The sequence below is a fragment of the Nannospalax galili genome, unplaced genomic scaffold (genome assembly GCF_000622305.1).
Source record: "Nannospalax galili isolate Female #2095 unplaced genomic scaffold, S.galili_v1.0 scaffold213, whole genome shotgun sequence".
NCBI lineage: Eukaryota > Metazoa > Chordata > Mammalia > Rodentia > Spalacidae > Nannospalax > Nannospalax galili.
In genome coordinates this window covers 4716863-4731297 of record NW_008335195.1, presented here as the reverse complement: position 1 = coordinate 4731297, position 14435 = coordinate 4716863, and the positions used below count along the sequence as shown (strand labels likewise).

At 41.1% G+C, this 14435-nt stretch overlaps 1 protein-coding gene across 2 annotated transcripts in view; it reads left to right on the top strand.

Moving 5' to 3' along the window:
• The window catches only part of Wdr72 (WD repeat domain 72), a 215313-nt gene that overhangs the window by 28543 nt on the left and 172335 nt on the right, over positions 1-14435 (top strand). For both annotated transcript variants that reach the window (XM_008829780.2, XM_008829779.2), the window contains exons 9-12: positions 4154-4295; positions 5016-5261; positions 7524-7744; positions 10194-10389. In XM_008829780.2, coding sequence (XP_008828002.1) covers positions 4154-4295; positions 5016-5261; positions 7524-7744; positions 10194-10389 — 805 coding nt within the window. The remainder of the gene's footprint in view (positions 1-4153; positions 4296-5015; positions 5262-7523; positions 7745-10193; positions 10390-14435) is intronic.

Sequence of the window (14435 nt, the reverse complement as noted above, 5' to 3'; positions counted from 1 at the left end):
ATGGGCATGTCTTTCTTTAATTTTGGGAAATTTTCTTCCATGATTCTGTGATCTTGACGTGGATTTCTTTTGTAGTTTCTGATTCTTGTGTGAGACTCAAGCCTTCAAGTTTAGGTCTGCTTCTTTTTGTGAACTTTTTGTGAACTTTATGTGTCTTTGTGGTTTACTTTTGGGCCATGGAAAGCTGGTTCCTCTAAGCTTCCAGTTCTCTTTTTTCATTTTATATTGGAGTGGCCAGATTGCTTTTGTCTTCAGGAGTTCCCACAGAGGCCCAAGTCAGATGAGGATCAGATGCTCTCAGGCTTTTCCTAAGGTCTTGATCCCTCGAGGAAATATTTTGGCCTCAGGAATTTGGGGGTTGAACTGGCCTGGGAGCCAGGCCTTGGAAAGATGCTCCTCTAGGGCAGCTGGTGGCTGTGCCACCCAGAGATGCAAAGGAAGATGGGGTGGGAAGTAGCCCCAAGGGCTCCTGGGGACTGCACTGAGGAGTTGGGTTGGTCTGAATGCAAAGGATCAGGAAGAGGAAAGGTCAGTCCTGGCATCCAGGAAAGAGGCTGGCGAGTTGTGCAAGCCCCGGGAATTGGAGGGAGGTGAGGGCGGGTCGGGACCAGTGAAGGAACTGAGTTGGCCTGAATGCAAAAGATCAGGAAGCAGTAGTGGTTCCCCAGGTGTCTGGGGCACCAAGACAAGGAATGGGACAGGACCTAGGCTAGGAGGAGAGACAGGCGGGCAGGGGAGATGGGAGGGTGAATGAGGCTGGGGGAGTCAAGGCACAGAGGGCTTAATGGAGAGAGGCCTGGGGTTTGGAGAGAGGCCTGTGGGTCGTGCAGGCCCAGGGTGTGCTTAGATATTCTTATGAGAGGATTTCTTCTTAAATATAATTAAGGTTTCTGGAAGACCTATTAAAATATAATTATAAGATTTCTAGACAGTGTTATAATTTTGACAGTCTACAAAGTCAGAAATATAAGCAGTTATTTTACTTCAGTGGTGTTTTTCAAAGTAATGTTTTTAAACCTCTGGAATTAGTCATCAGTTAATTATCCAAAAAGGTATTCCATGCAGAGAAGAAAAGTTTTGCATTATTCATGCATCAAGCATGAAAGGGAGCCTCAGTTACAGAATAGTGGTTTGTTTAATTAGACAGCATAGCTCTTGAAAGCTCTGTAGTTCAGTAAGCACCCTTTAAATGTTTCGTTGCAGAAACTTGGCTAAGAATCTGTCACCCCAAAATGAGAACCCCACGTGCCACTGAGGCAAAGCAGACTTTAGATTTACAGCATGCATCAGGGGATGTTTCTAAATCTAAATGTTGGCAGCAAGCAGAATCTCATCACAAAAGCAAAATCATGACTCATTCGGAAAGGCGCTGTTAGTTATTTTAAAGAACTTGCTGTTTTCTCCTTTTTAGCTCCACAGTGAATTTTTACCAACACAGTTTGCCTCAGAAGGCAAATGTCAGCCATGCATGTACTTAAGAACTTCTAACCTAACTGTAAATATCAAAGCTATACATAACAGTTAAAAAAAATAAGCTTGACAAGTTACTTTTCTGTATCTTTCCAATTATGAAGACATAAATGTCTGGGTCATCTGCCAATGATTCTTCTTTAGACACATTTTTCCCCTTGTATTTTAAGTGCTAGAAGTTCCTAGCAGCTAGGGAAGTAGAAATAGGATAATCTAATTTCAGGAAGTTGATCTATGCATTCTTAGACCTTTGCATACTGTGCTGGTTAGTTTTATCTATCAACTTGACAAGATCTAGTATCTTCTGGGAAGATGGTCAGAACTCAGAAATTATCTAAATCAGGTTGACCTAGGGGCACATCTGTGGGGGGGGGTGGGGGGGTGGGATTGTCAAGATTGTTATCTGAGGTGGGACGATCCACCCTGAATGTGGGTGGCCCCTTTCAGTGGCTGGTCCCTGGATTGTATGAGTTCGGAAAGCAAGCAAGGATCTATGAGTTTATTCTTTCTTTGCTTTTGACTACAAATGTGATGGTTAAAGTCCTGCCTTGATTTTCCCCAAACAACAGACTATAACTGGAACTGTAAGCCAAATAAACCCTTTACTCCCTAGGCTTCTTTGGGTCAAAATATTTTATCACAGCAAGAGATCTGAAACTAGAACACATATGTTTGATCTGGTGAATTAACTTAGATATTTTTCCCATTGTTCAAACATGATTGGTGTTTACTAATACGAGGCTCCTTTGTTCTTCTGGCCATTAGGAAGTAAAGCAAGCTCTGAGGCAGAGAGAGAAAGTGAGTTTGATAGGTACAGTGAGCCCAGAAAGGGTGCTCTGTGGTCACATGCCATTGGCTCAGTTTTTGGAGGCTACCACAGAATCATGTCTTCACATTTGGCGGAGCGTTCTGAGCAGTCCCATTCATAGCACCACTGAGTGTATCCCCTTTCCCTCCCAGAGGTCTGTGAGGCTGCCCTGGCTTCAGCCCACAGCTGGGGAGCTGAGGAACTGCATTCTGCCTGTCTGCTCACATGAAGGTTCCTGGGCTGAGCTGGGCAGGGCGTGATGACTGTGACAACTTGTATTGAGGCCTTCTCAGTGCCAAGCTTAACAGTACCTCAGTGACTTTGGCTGCTACCAACAGGCCGTTTTGAAACTGACATTTGAAGAATTTCGTTTCTAGGTTTTGTAATAGGTCTTTACTTATTGAGTGAGCACTGAATGCCAGACCCTTTCCTCAGCACTGTATCTCTTTCAACTCGTTTGTCTTCACAGAACTCCTCATGCTTTCATTGCCCCCTTTGCCAGTTGGGAGAGGTGAGACAAAAAGGTTAGGTAAACCGCTTAAATGAAATAACTGGCTCTTTCAATGATGCTTCTGTATGGTAAGCCCAGTGGTAGAATCCAGGCAGGCAGCTTCTGTGATTTACTCCTAATATATTGTCTTTTGGAGGGTGGCTAATTCCTGTCACTGGTACTGGGTGCTTAGTTGAAAAGCCTGAATTCATGTGGGGTGGGCTTCTAAGGGTGTTTTGGGTAAGCAGGAGAACTAGTAAGGGACACAGGGATCAAGGAGTGTGTGTCTCCAAGTGAAGAATGGACACTGAGATGGAATGTGAGGGTGGAGGGAATGCTGCCCACAAAGGGAACCACAGCCACTGGACGTTTCCTGAGCTGTGCAACTGCCAACTTATAGAACTCATGACCTCTCTGCACGTTGACTTCAATAAAAAACAAGAGGCTGAAACATCTACTGTGAATTTCCGCAAAGGTTACTGGTGGATTTCAGTAGCCAGTGCAACCAAATTCTATGAGCATCATTTCAAACAGCTACAGATATTGCTGAGCAGTAAGACCTCAGAACACCACCAGAATATATAGTGTACATTATAGATTATGGGATCAGCTTTCTTTATGGCCATCTGTGAGATTTGAATTTTTTGAGACAGGGTCTCCCTGTAGTCCCAGCTGGCCTGGAGCTCACTATGCAGACCAGGCTGGCCTGGATCTCACAGTGAGATCTACCTGACTTTGCCTCCCAAGTGCTGGGATTAAAGGCTTGCATCATCACACCCAGCAGCAATTTAAACTTTTGTTTGTTAAAATGGTAAACAGAAAACAGAAACAATTCTTATAACACAAACCTACCATATTAGCTACCTCAGCTGGCACTTGGAACTGAAGGGATTGCGACAGGGTGGGCATCTTTGATGGGCAGTATTGTTGTGAAGAGCTGGAATCCCGAGTCAGAATTCTTACTCAAAGCCCTTTGCTGTCTCCCACACCTTGAGTAATCCAAGTCCTTTTTTCTTTCTTTCTTCATATGTCAGATGTTATAGAAAACACCTTTATTGTGAGATTATTTAACATGAATACAGAATACATGTCTGGCCCTTTTTGGTAATGTGTATGTACAAGGATCTGTGCCTTACACACAGTGCAGTCAGCCAAGATTGGACACTTGTGTCAACTCTCTGAAGCCTAGCTGGCAACTTCACTTGTAGTTTTTATGAAGGCCTTTTTCTTGTTGTCCCAAGTCACAGATTATTTAATTTTATTCACTTGAAGATTTTGAAGCAGCGGCAAATATTTTGAGAGGGTTTAGCTCAGCTACGACATCTTGCCCCTCTGTCCTCTGCGGTTGACAGTTTCCCGTACAAAGCTCACGTTTTCTTTTGCAGAGCCTCCATTTTGTCATGGGCTACATGAATGAAAGAAAGGAACCTTTTTACAAGGTCCTTTTCTCTGGAGAAGCCTCGGGAAGAATTACACTGTGGCACATTCCAGATGTCCCCATCTCTAAATTTGATGGTTCTCCTAGAGGTAAGAGAGTTTCCATTTCGAATCTTATCTTCTGAAAACTAACTTGTGGTTAATTCAGTGCTTGTTGCATTGAGTGATATGAGGCACAAACGAGAAAGAAAATGTCTCCAAAGATCGAGTGTTAGGTGTGACTGTTAGTGCTGACTGCCAGCCTGACAGGATAAAGAATGACCTGGGAGACAAACCTCTTGCCTTTTTAGGGTTTCTAAAATAGGTTTCCTGAGGTGGGAAGTTCCTCCCTAAATGTGGGGAGAACCATTCCACAGCCTGGGTCATGGGCTAAATAAAAAGGAGAAAGCACCAGTGTTCATCCCTCTGCTTCCTTAAGTGCAGATACAATGTGACCAGCTGTTTGGAGGCGGCACTACCAATGTGCTTCCTCATCGTGATGGGCTGTACTCCTGAATTAGGAGCTAAAATAAACCCTTCCATCCTTGGGTTACTTTTGTCTGGCATTTTCTCACAGCAACTTGAATACAAATAACAGACATCAATATAAAACCAGCTATAAACATGAAGTTTGTGAATTTGATTCAATAATACAACCAACAGAATTCAAATTAACCTCAGTTGAACATCTCAAGGGATGGAGACTAGTGATATGAATATTATTGAACTGTCCAAACATACTCATATTTTTGAGATGATGTCTTGATCATATTTTCTGTCTCTATCATGAACTGATTAACTTTTCCCTTTGTGCATATGTAATCCTTTCAGAAATACCAATAACCACCACTTGGACTATCCAGGATAACTTTGATAAGCATCAAACTATGTCACAGAGTATTATTGACCACTTCTCTGGGTTCAGAGATGAACTGGTAACAGCAGTGGTCACGTCATCAGAGTACATTCCAAGTCTTGATAAACTCATTTGTGGCTTCGAGGATGGGACCATTTTCCTCACCAAGGCTTTGCATGCTGCCAAAGCAGGACTTCTAGAAGGGGGCTCTTTATTAAAAGGTGATTGAGTTTTACTTGGCTCTATTTAATTTATCTAATTTCAACAAGCTACAAAGGTTCAGAGGTCTCAGAACTTAGCAGGTATTTGTGGATAAATTTGTGCACGTTTTAATACTACGTTAAACATATGTATGTAGGTTTTGAAAATACTCAAGCAGAAAGTTGTATCAAGACAATTTCTGTCCTTACTTGATCTTCCAGTTTCTTTCACCAAAGACTACTATAAATAATAGTTCCTTCATACTTTAAATTGTCAGTGTATATCTCCGTCTGTCATCGCCATCCATCTATCCAACTCTCTCTATCCATCTGTCTATCATCTATATATCTATCTATCTCCATCTACCTGTCTTCTATCTATCATTTATCTATCATCTATCATACATCTATATATCAAGACAGTATATACACTATTTTAATTATATTACCCAAATGGAACCATGTTATGTACATCATGATAAGATATCCTTAAATAAATATTAATAAAATATTTTGGTCCTCATTCTTCATGAGCTCATTTTAAATGACAAATAATAATCAAATTTTAATTAAAAATCCTTCTGTTAATTGACACTTAGGTTTTATGGTCTTGTACACCTATGGAGGATATGGACTGGATTCTCTCACTGTGTATATAGAGGTGTGTCTGTGGTATTAATTCCAAGGAAGAGAATTACTAAATCAATATTAGTCTGTGGTTTTGATTTGGGAAATTAAAATATCTAAACAGGTCTGATAGAATTTAGCTCAAAATACATGTGTGTCCCATAACAGCCTGTGAAAATGCAAACCTTCCCCCCCCCCCAACCCCAGTGTTGTCAACCTGTTTTTAAATTTTTTAATCTTTACCAGTCAGGTATAACATTCTATCTTCCTGTTTTCATTTTTATTTCCTTGTTAATAAAATCTATTCACATTCTTATATATCTCTGTGTATTACCACAACAAATCCGCCTGCCTCTGCCTCCTCTGCCGAGATTAAAGGCGTGTGCCACCCTGCCAGGCCCTCTTCTCCTGTTTTGATATCTGTACTGTGGGGGATGAAACCTAGAACCTTGTACATGCTGAGCAGAGCACTCTATCACCAGGATGTAGCTCCAGCCCAAGAATTTAACCTGGTTTTTGTGCACTTTTCATCTACCATCCTCTCGGCCTCTTATTCCCAGCTCCCTTTAGCTGCTTCCTGAATGTCACTGCCTTGATTGACAGTGAATGGCAGTGGAGTGGATGGCAGTGAAGCCAGGAAAGGTACCATGCAAGCACACAGCTGCATGGATGTTGTTCAAACTCAGTGGAATTGTGAAACTATAGAGATATCCATCTCGGATGATTTATTCTAATATCTAGAAAACAGGCAGAGACCTGTGTTTGACTGAATGAATACTCACTGTGATTGTCTATGGTGAGAATCTGTCAGATGGATGAGAAGTAACTAAGATAAAATGATGAATCTTTGGAATTCCTTTTCGTTTTGAATAAAGAGACTGGGGAATGGTTCTCTCCAATTTGAAGGGTTTTGGTAGCAGTGGGGGAAGTAGCACTGATAGTGGGAAGGGAAGCAATTCACCAGTAGACCTAGGTTCTAGTTCAGATTTGACTTGAAAGGCCTGTGTGCCCATGTCCCTTCCAGGTGCCAGACAGAATGCTGAGAACAAGTTTATCCCACCCAGGGGTCTATGCAAAGTATCTCACACAGCATCTGTGAGTTAAAAGGAAAGAGACAAGGTGTCCATGGTGGCAGGATCAGTAAGTGACTAAATCAGAGGAAAAGCAAAACTTCACTCATCAGCAAAGCTGTGATCTTAAACATTGTGCCCAGCTTTTGACACATGGAGTTAAGTCAGGTAACTTACCTGAGCTTGGGATACTTTTCTGTAAAACAAAGATACAGAACTTGGTCATTTCCAACATCTTTTGTGGCAAAATGTCCTGTGGTCCTTGCTTCTCTATTCTCAGACTTAACTGATCTGATTTTGTGGAGACAGAGTGTCTAAATGGCTCCCTTGTTTAGAACAGCATGTGATATTTTACAGCATGTGGACAGCCTTCCACAAGTAGTAGACTCAAAAGGCTAACCTTCTCGCCTCATTAAAAGCCTAGTTTGCTTTCTGATGAGGCCTTCTGCTTTTTGAGATGGTCTGCTCAGGGTTGTTCAAGACTTTTCTTAGTAAAGTGTGTGCATATATTAAAAATGGGTGAGACAAAAATCTTAGAATTATTAAAAAATAACATTGTTCTATTTGGTGTCTGGTCAATTTTCAGGTTCCCCCTGTCACAAGGTCCTCAGGGGCCATCACCACAGTGTGACTGCCTTGCTCTATCCTCATGGTTTTTCTTCAAAATTAGACCAGAGTTGGATGGTGTCTGGGGATCGAGGCTCCTGTGTCATCCTGTGGGATATTTTTACTGAAGGAATTCTACATAAATTCTTTTTGGAAGCTGGTCCAGTAACAAGACTTTTGATGTCACCAGAGAACTTTAGAGTAAGTTAAGATATAGAGACCTAACGTATAATCTAAAATGTAACCTACATTCTCACAAGTAAAATTAAAACAAAATCCTGTATTCCTGTAATTTAACTGGATATCTTTTCCAAGTTCATTTCTAACCTTTAAATATGAGCTTTATTTTTATTACATGTCACACAATTATGTGTTTCTAAAGCCAACATTTGATCATCTTTAACTCTACAAATCCACTTAGTTATTCTTTGCCAAGTAATCACAATCTTTTTCTCTAGTTATCTTATTATTATTATTATTATTATTAGTTTTTGAGACAAGTTCTATTTGGCCCCATCTAGTTTGGAGTTCACTATGTAGACCAGAATGGCCTCAGACTCACAGAGATCTGCCTGCCTCTGCCTCCTGAGTGCTGGGATTGAGAGTGTATGTCAATAGATCATAGAAAATCAAGTCAAACAAAGTAGGAATCTATAAACTAAAATTCAGCTTTTGTCTTCAAGAATTTCCTTTGAATCATATGGATGGCCATTGTTTCCTTATATGAGCTTTTTATTTGCTTAATTATGTCTTTAATAAATATTGAGCCTTGACAAATTTGCAAACACCAATCACGTTGTTGGGCAAAATGAAGGACTTGTAGTTTTTATCATCCCATGAGATGTCAACTTGAACTTGGTTCCTGAAGGACTGAGATCTCTGTTAAAACATGAACATCCAGATTTTGAGAAAAAAGTATATAGTAATGCAGGTAAAGATGATTTTGTAAGTTAGACTGACTTATAAAATTGTGTCTACATAATATTATAAAACAGCTCCAAATTAAACTTGTAGAAAACTGACACTGTATTTTAATGACAAGACAAGGAATCAGCATATTTCTTCAGCACAAATGATTAAAGAAGAGAATGAAGCAAAGTATTCCAGAACCTTCTGTGAGGGCACTTGGATTACTTTGATCTACTTTCTATTCTTGAAGTACTCTTGCCCTCTCATTTTAATCCTTTTCTTTTTTCAGCTCCAGAACAGAAAATCCAAGTTAGTTTTTGCCCTGATCCCTTTTCCTTCTGACCCAGTCGCAGGTCATTTGACTTTCAAGATTAGGATCCATTCAAACCAAGTGAGACAAACAGGACTTTATTGAAAGAGTAGATAGGATAGAAGTCTTCAGGGAAGGCTTGATGGAATTTGAGCTATAAATTCAGAATCTGCTGCTTCTACTCCCAAAGAGAATGTTATTCTGCAAATGCTCCCCTAACTTTCTTTTCCTATAAATTCTTTAATCTTCTTTCAAATGTCTAGGAAACAATCAGGTCAGTAGGGTACGTTCACCCCTGGCCATGGGATGTGTATTCACGTGTGTGTGTGTGTGTGTGTGTGTGTGTGTGTGTGTTTGTGTGTGTGCATGTGTTTCTTGAGTACACAGGCTGCCCATTCTAGGAGCTATAGGGTGGAACTTTTCTCTCAGAGGTAGGGTGGTTCGGGAGATGTGACATCCGACTCATTGTGAAGTCTGGGCTCTACCGCCTCCCCTGAGCACGTCAGTCACGTGGATACTCACATGCTCTTGACCTTTTTTTTTTTTTTTTTTTTTTTTTTTTCTCCTCAGAAGTTCTTTAGTTTCATTAGAAAGAATATGAAAAGAAAATATATTTCCCCGGTTTCCCCCCAGTGTTCCACTGAATGGTTAGTGATAGGGGGTGGGGCTTGAGAGCAAGCTGTGGTTCTGGGTGACTTAGCAGCCCCAGAGGTGGCCCTGAGGGTTGAGCTTGGATCTTTTGCTAAGCAAGTACACTAACACTGAACCCTGCTCTCGGCTCCCTTTTTATTTTTAACTTTTTTTCATTTTATCTATTAGTTTCCCAAGTTGCGTGGTCAAGGTGACCACTGGTGTCTTTCAGGCTGCCGCCCTGTGACCCTCTTTTGGTCTCTGTGTCTTTGAGGGCACACACTCGGCAGAAATCTTCTAATGCTTACCTCTTTTAGATTGTATCTACAGCAAGTTTCCTGTTTGGATTAGAATCAGTAGAGTTCTGGGAACAGCACCAAATCACATTTTGAGGCTTTAAGTAGAAACTCTCAGCGCTCCTGATACCCTTGGGCCTGAGTTCCTGTCTACAAATAGCTTCTTTTTGTGGTGACAAATGAGTTCTGGGGTTTATTGTGTTCTGCCTTATTTCCGACTCCTTCCTCAGTGCCTGAATTTGCTGAGTGATGGCAAACTCCTTCATTTATCTTACGAGTAGACCTGGCAGAGAACTCTCCTGTTCACTTGTCTCTTGACTTTCTGGGTAGGTTGGTGAGTTTAAACTCTGCTGTGTGTCTGACTGAGCTCCATCCAGGGCCCGATGAAGAGGCTCTTCATGGTGCAGAAGCACACTTTTGGAAATGAACAGAAAGCTGGGGGAAATACTTGGTTCCATCATAGAGGAAGCATTTGACTATCCATGAGCCTGTTGTTTTTCCACAGCTAAGGAGCGATCAGATCATCTGCTCTGTATGCGAGGACCACTCTGTGGCCCTCCTTCACCTGGAAGGGAGACGGTGCCTCCTGCGTGCCCGGAAGCACCTCTTCCCTGTGAAGACCATCAGATGGCATCCAGTGGAGAACTTTTTAATTGTGGGATGTACAGACGACTCTGTCTACATCTGGGAAATTGAAACAGGTGAGCAGAAAGGTGGAAAAGTTAGCCCTGCATATCCTTTGTCAGTGATATGCAAGCATTTGGCCAGGTAGAAAGTTCCAGAACACACAGTTATGACTTCACTTTCTCTAAACTTTCAGTGGCGCTGCATTTATCACTTCAGAGGAAGTGTGGGAAATAAAACAGAGCAGCCTCAGTCAGATCCTGAGCAACTGATGGTTAGCTGACCCGGCAGTGTTCAGGAATAAGCCGGATATCTCTGGAAGCTATAAATAAAAACATAAGTTATCTACTTTAATTATTAACAAGAGAGAAATTTAGTGTCCTACTGGTCTCAAATTATCATTAAATTCTGCCTTCTTCAGCATACTCACCATCTCAGCAACATTTTGAGCTAATTGATGATCAGTAATAATGGAATATAATTAATTATAAGAACTCCGAAAAGTTGAGTCAGGCAAAACTGAAAACTAAGTGGTTCAACTGAACTTTTGATAGCATGCCGTAGACATTGCATGTTTTGGACATTAAAAGTTATTTTTGAAGTTTAACCAGATAACTGAAGACAGAGAACAACATTTCAGGGAATGTTGAGAACCTGTCGAATAATGTCAGGTAATTACTGAATAGGATCTAGGAAATCTGGAGTATGTTTCACGGAATCTGCTGCGTGACTCATTGATTAATTGGTGGAGGTTTTATGTTGGGTGTTGTTAACAGACTGAGCAGTGTATAATATTTTAGTATGATCCTAAACATCACCAAATAATTGATCTTTTCTCTCCGTTTGACCATCATGGGCTAATGATGGTGACTTGTGTGCTGCAATTTGGAGACTGACACCTGACGCTGCCCAGCATTTGGTCCTTGTTTAACTGCTGTGGGGCTCCAAAGCCCATTTTCTTATTCTAATTTCACAACTTCTGGGGGAGGGAGGTCAGTCATTTGTCATTGCTGTGTTGATAAAGAACTGTACTTTCAGTGTGTAAAAGTGCAAGGTGGCACAGCTAATGACAAGTGAGACAGTTTGAGGGCCTGGTAAGACTGCACAATGTGTCCTAAATTAAGAGAATTTTAAAATTCTTAGGTCATCTATGAATCTTAGTGATAATTGTGAACAATGGGTAGAAGAGGCTCTACAGATGTACCAGGCTTTCTCCAAGACCCAATAAAGAAGAGCTGATTAAATAAAGCCTTGGGCAAATAACTTGGTTTCTCTTCAAGGCGGTTTCCCCACCTGTGGAATAGGTATCATAATACAGGAGTGAATGAGCTAATGCCTATGATGTTCTAAAACAATGTCTGCAAGCAATAAGTCCTTATTAATAGTATCTATTTTTATTACCAAAGAAGGCAGCAAATCTTAACTGCTGTGGTGAAACCTGGGTCTGTAAAACACACATGCTTATTCATGTATACAGTTACATTTATAATTGTGGATGCTTGGTGACCAAATGTGTTTCTTATAGATAATAGAATCCAGAAAGAATAAAGACACCTGATCACTCACATGTTTTCATGGTTCCATTGGCCCATCAGTTAACATTGTCCCACACAACTTTTACATACTTGCTATTAACACTTACATGCACCTGTGCTGTACATATTTCTGTATCAATAAGTAGATGTCTGCATTGCATTCCAGCAATAGCTCTAGTAGAAATCTGAATTCAACTCATATGGGTCAGATGGAGAGAAATCCATGAAAGGAATATTTATAGGTGTGTATAGGAATTAAGGAACAGCCAGAAATGGGTAGTGAGTCCATCAGCATGTAGACATAGGGAACTCAAAAAACTCTCATTGCTGAAGCAAAACAGAGTCAGAACTCAACAGAAATCCTATATGGGCAGAAGCTCAGAAGAGAGGCTATCCTGGACGTTTGGGAGAAGCAGTTCCAGCTTGATTTACAGGGTTGGAATGGGGAGAATGTGGATTCAACTATTAGACTTTTTCAGTCTCTTCCATTAACCCCACTAGACATCAGAGATACAGGGGGCTTGTTGTTGGCATCAGCCTCACCAGGTCCAGAGTGGGACACAGGAGGTGGGAAAGGATGGGAGAGACTGTCTGATGGACACTGATCATTATAGTGGCTGTCATGCTCAGAGCATGTCTTAATTCAGGAGTCTCCTAGAGCTGGCTATGTATATTACCTATGAAAAATTTAATTATAGAATTGTCATATCACATACTTATGTTTGCTGCCAAATTAACCCACTGAATGTTTGTTGCAAATGAGGTTATTTATCCCATGATAGCTACACTGGTGATTAAAAAAATAGTATTGTGATGGTTCGAATGAGATGTCCCCCCATACACTCCAAGTCTTCGAATACTTGGTCCCAGTTGTGATGCTATTTGCAGAAGTTGTGGAGATGTGGCCTTGCCGGAGGAAGTACACCACTGAGGGTGGGCTTTGAGAGCTGTAGCTTCCCTCACGTCTAGCTTTCTCCCTCTGCTTCCTGTGCAAGCTTTCTGCGGCTGCATCCTGCCACTCCTCCCTGCCGTGATGCTCTTACCCTCTGGAACTGCAAACCCAAGTCATGGTCATGGTGTTTTATTACAGCAACAGAAAGTAGCTAATGCAAATATCAGCTGCATCTGAGAAGGCACACATGATCTGTGGTATTCTTAGGTCGAGCCACATCTTTACATTGGTGATGTGCACCCCAATGTTTTCTTTTTTCTGTAGCACTTGTGACTGAACATGGTGGAGGTCAGCTCTGGAACAGCTGGTCTATCTGGGTCCTGCTGGCGGCTAATGTTTACTTTGGGGGAATACTACATATCTCTGCAGGCCATGTCAAAGGGCTGCCATCTCCATTAGTGATAGGGCCTAGAGCACATGTTCCGTGCAGTGGTTCATGGAACTTTATGGAACTATTTCTCCATTTCAAGATATGCTGTTTCCTACATTTTTTAATATTATTTTTTATATTTTTAGAAGAAGCATATCATTAAAACTTTAACATGCCCAATAACAGTTTCCAGAGCAAAGACCTTCAAAAGTACACAGCTCCTTCAAAAGTGGCTATAAAATTTCTAGATTCGCTGTTGAATCAATACAGTTATACAATAGTGAACTCAGTATAAGCCCTGTAAGACATAAAATTGAATGAGTTTTTAACCCTCAAAAGAGATCTCCGTTTCATTCTAAAATATACTGTTTCTTACAGAAAGACTCATTGTTTTTGCTACTAACACTGAGATGTTGGCACATGTGTCTCTAATCTATATGTATCTGATTATTACCAGTCATAATCATTTGCACTCGGATCCTTGGCACCGGTGTATATCTATAAAGTCATCGGGTAGATTTCAATGGTGATGTAAACTTTTATGCTCCCTCCTCAAATACAATACATTTTTTTAATTTGGTGATTTTTTTTTCTGTGTGTATATCACACAGAACTTCCCAAACCATTTATTCAACTATACACCCACTTCCCAGATGGTACCCTCCCATAGCCTCCCTCCCCATACTAGAGACTTTATACTGTGATATCCCTGCTACTGTCTGCTGTGTTGTCAGCACCCCCAGCCATTCCCCACTACTTGCCCTTCTAATGAATCTCATCAGCCTATCTAGAGGTCTTTGTTTTAGGAAGGTCAACTGTTCCTCATCTAGCAGCAATCTGTTGTCCCTATTGCTTTATATAAGATTGGGGTCTGCTGTTCATTTTCCAGTTCTATGCTGGGTTACTATCTCGAAGTCCCTTTGGCCACCCTGGCCAACAACTCAAAAGAAGGGATCTCCTATCTGGCATTGTTGCTTACTATGTAGCCTTTAGCTATGCATATGGACTCTTAAAAAATGATATTGGTCCCTTTAATCTTTGGTTATACTTTCCTTTTGGGTGTTTAAGTCCATACAGTTGGCCCAGATAAACCAATTTATTTTTACTCTTTGGATGTTCAAGGATCTGTTCCTCAGGGGTCACATGGGCTTGGGAGGAGCCCCTGGCTCCTTTCTTTTTCCAGTTCCGCCTATGTGAGGATAAGTCAAAGGTCCTGCTCAACCATGGTTGGCTTCGCTTGGAAGCATGGAGGAAATGATTCCTCTG